The following is a 7,500-nucleotide window of genomic DNA, read 5'->3' as shown; positions in this document are numbered from 1 at the left end:
ACACAACATTGCATCAGTTCTCATTAAGTTTTTTTGATTTTGCTCTGATTCACTCGCTTTTTTCACTCACATTTCGTACTTTCTAAACTTTTGGAGTTTGAGAAATTTCATTCACGCTTGTTGGATACGAGACTGGTCATAGCCAAGTCGGCACATAGCCAAATTGGCTATTTACCATCTCATATCCAACGTGCGCTCATGGAATAATTGTTAATTAGAGAAAGAAACAACAAAGTTTGAAAATTCTTAACCAATTCACTCCTCAGGCTCCCAGGGTTGCCCCCAGTTGAACAGTAAAATCATCTAGCGTTAGACAGAGTAAAATCTGACAAATCTCACTCTCAATGGGTTAAACCAAGAAAAAATTTGAACTACATAACAACATTTGTATTGACAGAGGCAGGTACAAAATTAAAGTGGGACCAGATCAACTTGAATCTATATGTACAAAACATTAATGATAAGCCCCCGAGAAATCACCCTTAGCTAGCCGTAAACCCTAACCCTAACTTCCATGGAAGTGTGGAAGTTTGGTAGTGTGGCAATGTGGAAGTTTGGAAGTTAGGGTTCGGGTTAACTTCCACAATTCCAAACTTCCACACTTCAACTTGATGTAATAATTGTTTGTGAGTAAATTTCTCGCATTTGCATTCCTTTCTGATGACGTGTTCTGTGCTCTTCTATTCGAAGTAAAAGCCCAAGATCTGTTCACCGATCGCTCGCATGTTTCAACGTTGTCTGGGGAGAGGGGGGCAGAAAAAAGGCAGTGAAAGGAGAACATATGTTGCTCATTATAACGATGGAAGCAATTTACAGTAAATTCTCTACTTTTCGCCCAAAATTTGACAAGTGTCTTTTGACCTGGATTGTAGCTTTTTCAATTTGTCGTAGAGACAACTGTTCCATGAAGATTTTTTTTCAAATTGGACTTTTGCTACAAAGATACATGTCTTTCACACTGCAACCGTATAAATCTTCCAAGGCATTTCAATGAAAAAAATCAGAAAATAACTTAACTCTAAGTCAGCACATCACTGCGTGTGACAAAATGATTACGTAATTACACAGAACATATGCGCAATAACAATAGGTGGCACCGTCCTTAAAGGGTCATCCAAAAAATGCTTTGCAACATTACAACAGAGGGTATTGGTCCATATTTTAAGGCTCTCATTTTTGCATTCCCTCCCTTTTTTATGCATTTCTTTCCCTTTTTTATACAAAAATGAGGTAACTAGTAATAATTATACAATAAGTTAGTTGCTTGGGCAACGGGTGAAAGGATAACTGAGAAATAATGGAGTCCTTGCAGCACTCCGCAACACTGGTCAGGTGCTTTAACCATTGCACTACAATTGCAAGTCATAACTCCTCGGGAGCTACAGCTCTTGTTCGTAAAATATGATAAAATTGTGATAAAATTAATGTGAGAAATCTTCAAACCTTTGCAAACTCTAAATTCATTTTTAAATCTTCCATTAGCTCCTGTAAGGTAGTCATTTGATGAGCTTTCATATGAAGCCACATGTGACTAAACCACCAAAATTTGTCAGCATTTTTCACAAGTTCCAAGTCTCCTTCATTTTCTTCATCACTGCCATGCAAGAAATAGCCGCCAGAGAAACCAAGATTAAAATGAAACCCTGGTACACGCTCTTGAAGTTTCCTTTGAACAGATATCATTGCCTAAGAATAAAAAAAAAATGTAATGATTGGCATAAGAGTTTAATTTGGACAAATGGGAAAGGACATTTTCGTCAGTAAGACTGGATCGATAGGTCAAAATATAATATTGTGTAGGCTACAATTAAGGTGGTCCCAAATATTGAACCAAAAACCGAATACATTCCATTTGACTTGGAAGACTAAAAGATTTAGCTAAGGACTTGCATCGCTAGCCAAACAATGCCATCACTGCACTGAAGTTGAAAAAATTAGATTGGAAGGAGGTCTTTAATGGTTAATGAATTCTTTGAGCTATAATGTTTAAAATTTTAGAAGATATTAATTAAGAAAAAAATCGGTACGTGTATGGATTTTAATTCTTAAAAGCAATGAGATTAATAATATTTGTCTGTGGCACCTATTAATTTAAATTATTAAAACAATAATTAACGTTTACATACTTCTCTGTCATTTCGATTTAAACGGAAGAACAGTTCATTATTAGTTTTTGTTCAACAAAACAGCGAGGCAGAGATTGGGCAATATTTCCATCTCAATGCGGCTATAATCAAGCGGTTTATGAAAGTACTATAATTATATCAACCGAATTATAATATTTTAGACAAACCTAAAATTACCATGGATATTCACTTCAACTTCTAAAATGATATTTAATAAGGTGGACTACAGATATTGAAAATGAAAATTCCCGGTTCTCACTTGAGACTACATTTGTACATGTACCTTGACATCCTCTTTTGTGATTCGAATCCCTGTTCGTCCGACAAAAATATCATCAATGTCAACAACAAATCTTCTTTCAAGAGACTGCGCAAAGAGTCCTCTGGATACAAATGCCAAAGCATCGAGAAACAATAACTTATGTAACCAAAATGACAAACCACTTCCGAAGTAAACACGCTTTATGCCATCAAGACCTCCAATATCTGTCAAAACCGTCGCGTAACGCGCTGAAAATCCCTTTTCGTGCGAAATAGCGACATCGAAATTGACTTCCTCTGGGACTTGATTAGTGGGGGTCGCTGTTGAAATAGTGACTTCCTGCGTCGCAAATTCAACAGCTTCGTAAGTGCTGTGGTTTGGAAAGAAAACGCTCCATTTTAAATTTGGAGGTTTATCAACAACTCCTCCAGCTCTTGTGAGTCTAAGCAAACACGCCGATGGATTGAGCTCAACGTTTTGAAGATTGTTTAGCCCTGTCTTGATAGACAAGTGAAATTCTTTCAATAAATGTGTGTCGGGTTGATATACTTCTTGTTCAGTAAATAAAATAATCCCTACCGCAAATTTACGACAGTAATTGTCTATGAATTTCTTGTTAGCTCTTCCTACTGATAAATAGAACTTGATACTTTCAAAGATGACAACAGAAAACTTTCCAACACCATCACTCGTCATCTCTGGAAAAACCGTTTTGTCTCCTGGTTCGAGATAAACAAACCGATGAGATACGCGATTCGCCTCTAAAACAGTAGCTATCTCCGCACGAAAAGTTATAGATGTTTGACGGTAAGCAACGAGAACTGTTTTCTCCACCTTGAGCGACGAATTGAACCCTGTTTCCGGAAATCGACGAAGTCCTGCACGCGGACGAGCTGTTCTTCTTGGATGATAACATTTTTCTTCCGTCAGCACAGGAGCACGCTTCCCGTTTGTGCTTTCTCTCGAATCGTGGTAAACTAAAAGCCAACAAGATGTCACGCTTAAGATTAACAGTCCAATCATAAAACGACGTAATAAAGATCCAGTTCGCAATCGGAAGAATCTCATAGTGTTATGCGCACAGCGAAGGACGAAAGAAACAACCACCACATTCTGTCTCTTTCCAACAGGCCGCATGTGCGAAACATGATACTAGGGTGGGGAGAGGATGCATATTTACTTACTTTTCTTCTATAATCCACTGAACGCCTCTGACTTTGCATCTTAAATTAAACTTATCTCAGCATTTTGTATAAAAATACCTTTTAATCTATTTAATTGAATAAAGCAACATAATTTACAATGAAAGAGTTACAAAAATATCTGCACATTTCACCCTCTCCTCCCCAGTGAAAAGTTTCAAAGCAGCAGTTGGTAGCAAGAGGCAAAAAAACCTCACGGTTCTAACCCACCAACTATCAATGAGATATTGGGAAATCCTTTTGAAACTGTTGGGGGCTTGAATTTTGTGAGTGGTGGGTTATTTTATTTATTTATTATATTTATTTACCACCCCAGAGAAATTCTATTTATTCTTTTTACTAACTAATAAAGTCAAATGCGAAGCAGATACGTACACAAAATAGAATAAAATCCCCCTGAATTTCTATTTCTGTTTTCCACTAGCGTTTCCACTTTTTCAGTTTTTGTCAGCAACGGAAGGAACAAGGTTTGCATTACACTATAAAGGAAGTCGATAACAAATATATTGCTGACTTTTTTCAATATTAACGTTCACAAGAGCAGGAAAACTTGCCAGCCAGCCCTTTTTATCCAGCCCAAATCTTCGTATCTACATTGCTAACCGTTAGAGAGCAAAAGTGGAAACTGCAATAGGAGCACATACGTTACTATCTATAAGTTAATGGTGGGATTGACAGGACTCAAGAAACACAAAAACTATTGAGTCTCATTCACGCTCATATATCACCCGCAAATTTATGGGAGAACGTTCTCCAAGAACAGTCACACATACTGCCGGTGTGACGTGTATCAAAGATGAATGTTGCATGTTTAATTGCTAAGAAGTTAAGCTGTGCGTAAACAACGAAGCGGATATTCATTTAACAATTATTCCACGAGCGCGAGTTGGATATGAGATGGTAAATAGCCAACGAGGCGCATAGCGCCGAGTTGGCTATAACCAGTCTCATATCCAGCATGTGCGAATGGAATTGTTTTATTAAATTCCTCAAACTCCAATAGTTTAGAAAGTACGAAATACGAGTGAAAAAAGCGAGAAAACCCGAGCGAAATCGAAGAAAATTGATGAAGATGCGATGTTGCGTAAGACCTTGTGGTCAGACAGACCCAGGCTCATCACAAAAACATTTGTTGCCTTTTCGCGTACTTCTAAACGTCGCAGTTGATCAAAACTTTCCAGGAAAACTTTTTTTTTGCTCTTTTCAGAGAGCAATTTCGCTTTTTGGCGAAAAAACTCTTAGCTTGGCGACGATTAGCTCAATCACTTACCATATAAGGTCAAACTAAGGCGTATGAGCTGATAACCGAGATTGAGTGAACCAATCAGATCACGAGAAATGCATTATCCGAGGTTGAAAATTTAATAAATATCAAGTTCCTCCGCCATGCTGTTGCCCAAACGTTTTTACCAATATCTGCCTGAGAGAAAGGAATGGACGTCAAGAATCCTTTCGGGAACAGGGTTGACCCTAATAATCCCAAGGGACCCTATCCAACCCCTAAGAGAAAAAAAGACACCTTGAATAAATTCTCTCTTTTATTTCTCTGTGATAGTTCTGTTTTAAGATATGATACAACAATATAAACTTTGTATAAAATCAATACATAATATTTTCTTAATATATCGTTACTATAAAATAAAATACTATATTTTTTTTAGCACATACATATTTTCTTTGTCTTTCTTCTTCTTCTTAAAATTCCACCTAAATCCTTCCACATTTTTTTCAACTTTTGACAAGCCAACACAAATTTTTGCCAACGAACGTTTCTTGTGTATGCCTTTAGGAAATCTCAGTGGCTGGGGATCTTAGATCGACGACATCCGGTAAGTGTGGTACACTTATTTCCCATTTTCTATTTCCCTGCTAGCAAAGGCATCTTTTCTTTAGGTCCTTTTGCGTTCGCTTGGAGGACGAGTACCGGAAAAGAGACCTCCGCCATTAGTCGAAACTCGCTTTAATTCCACCGCCGTCTACGCACGACCTTGGACGGCGGCACACTTCAAACGTGACTTGCGCCGCTGTGTCCCGCGCATTTCTTTACAGTAATTCCGCTGCTCTTAAGTGAGCCCACACAATACGAGTATCACGTGATGATTCGGTCGCTAAGTAACCGTCGCGCATACTTAACACGGTGAGTTTCTACATGGCAGAGGTCTCTTTTCTCGCACTCGTCAGCCCAACGAAGGCAAAATTGAGAAGAGACCTGCTGGCAGGGAAACTCTCTACAAAATTGCACGGTAAAGTGGCCTGTCTCAAGTTCTACGAAAAACGCGAGCATACAAAAAGTGGTTCTTATTTTGAACACTGCATTGTTTGTGGAACTTCCGATGTAACGTGGTTTGTAGAAATTGAATAAACTGGGATGATTACGAAACAGTTTGAAAACGCAAAGTTGCAATTATAATCGACGTTGTCGTCATAGATCGTGAGCCACCAACTGAAAAAAAACCTGGCCCTTGGTTTTTCGAAGGTTGGGCCGGTAACTTTACCCAGTGGATAAGCCACTATCCAGAGCGTAAAATTTACTCCGCGTTTAATGTTGCAGGGGCGGATCCTGGATTTTTCTTGGGAGGGGGTGAACCACTAAGGAATGGGGTAGCTAACTGGTGACATTATATTTTTTGCAAAGTACCAGTTGTATTAGAAAGCAGCAGGTCATCTCAGGAGAGGGGACAGGGGTGCGCATCCCCTGCACCTTCCCCCTAGATCCGCCTCTGTGTTGGCCAAGGTATTCGTTGGCGCCTTCACTGAGATGTGCTTAGAGTTTGCATATTTACGGTTACGTAAGGAAATGTTGAAATCTTTGTACAAATTGCAACTGTTGGATAGAGCGAGTTTCAATCGAGTGTCGCGAAACCAAACCCAAAATAATTACTTGGCCAATCAAAAAGAATGGAGACAATCCAGTAAACCAATCAAAAGTCGAAGTAATTACACGAAGTCGACACAAAACGCGGGAAAATGTGCACGCGCGAGCCCACAAGAAAAACCTTAAATAACAATGACCACAACCAGGTTTCCTGAGCCCGCGAGACTGAGCACCCCCAGCAAACCATTGTTTTAACGAAAACCGCTGGTCAGCACACCTTGGTTCTGGTCATTGCTGCCTAAGGTATTCCGAGCCACACTGGTTTTGGTTTCACTTCTGATTGGTTGAAAAAGTGGTGCGAGAACTTTGAACCAATCACTGAGTGAAGTAATGCTAAACCAAAGCAATTCGCTATTTACTTTCGACACTCAACTGAAAACCGTTCTAGTGACTGATCTACCGCATAAAGTTATCCGGCATTTGAGCAACTGATGTATTGATCGGTTGCTGTACTGAATACCAATAGAAGTTATTGAATCAAATTGTAGGCCAGCGCCGAGTATTAAACTACACGTCTGTTTTGTTGAGATACAATGCAAATCAAGCTCAGAGAGTCTTGAATCGAGGATAACGGCAATTCAAACTCGCGAGATTATTTATGAGTTGCGCGGAACTCCAGATAGCATTGCAATTCAGGAATACACGTGATAGTTTTGCTTTCAACTGAGGCCCCAAACACGGGGAAAAGTCGTTTTTAACTGTTTTCCCACTACCTATTTTTCTTTAAGCATGACGTCAAATTCTACCCATGAATCCACTTGGGCAGAGGAAACTCGATTTTCTGGTTCATCCGGAGTAGATTCTGGTTATGTCTGGCATAATACCGCTTTAGGTATTGTTCTGTTTGCGGGTTCATGGATACTGCTCTGGACTCGTTTAATCCGAGACACTTCGTCTTATTTGTCGAGGACTTCAGACAATACAGACCACTCTCTTCATCATACCTGTGGCAAACCAACTGTGTCAAATTAACTACCTCAAACTGGCGATGTTATTAGGTACATCTCAAGATATCCGCATAGTCATATAGCGAGA

At 39.3% G+C, this 7,500-nt stretch overlaps 2 protein-coding genes across 2 annotated transcripts in view; both read right to left on the bottom strand.

Moving 5' to 3' along the window:
• Positions 1-3,521, bottom strand: part of LOC138032490 (bifunctional heparan sulfate N-deacetylase/N-sulfotransferase 4-like) — a 29,406-nt gene extending 25,885 nt beyond the window's left edge. Inside the window, exons 1-2 of the mRNA XM_068880192.1 lie at positions 2,410-3,521; positions 1,444-1,686 (exon numbers count right to left, since the gene is read on the bottom strand). Coding sequence (XP_068736293.1) covers positions 1,444-1,686; positions 2,410-3,456 — 1,290 coding nt within the window. The 5' untranslated portion in view covers positions 3,457-3,521. The remainder of the gene's footprint in view (positions 1-1,443; positions 1,687-2,409) is intronic.
• Positions 3,522-5,126: 1,605 nt separating this feature from the next.
• LOC138032551 (bifunctional heparan sulfate N-deacetylase/N-sulfotransferase 4-like) overlaps positions 5,127-7,500 on the bottom strand; it is a 28,672-nt gene continuing 26,298 nt past the window's right edge. The window contains exon 11 of the mRNA XM_068880259.1: positions 5,127-7,409. Within this exon, the coding sequence (XP_068736360.1) occupies positions 7,208-7,409 (202 nt within the window). The 3' untranslated portion in view covers positions 5,127-7,207. The remainder of the gene's footprint in view (positions 7,410-7,500) is intronic.

Source organism: Montipora capricornis, chromosome 14 (assembly GCF_036669925.1).
Source record: "Montipora capricornis isolate CH-2021 chromosome 14, ASM3666992v2, whole genome shotgun sequence".
NCBI classification, from domain to species: Eukaryota; Metazoa; Cnidaria; class Anthozoa; order Scleractinia; family Acroporidae; genus Montipora; species Montipora capricornis.
This window is presented reverse-complemented; position numbering and strand designations above follow the sequence as displayed.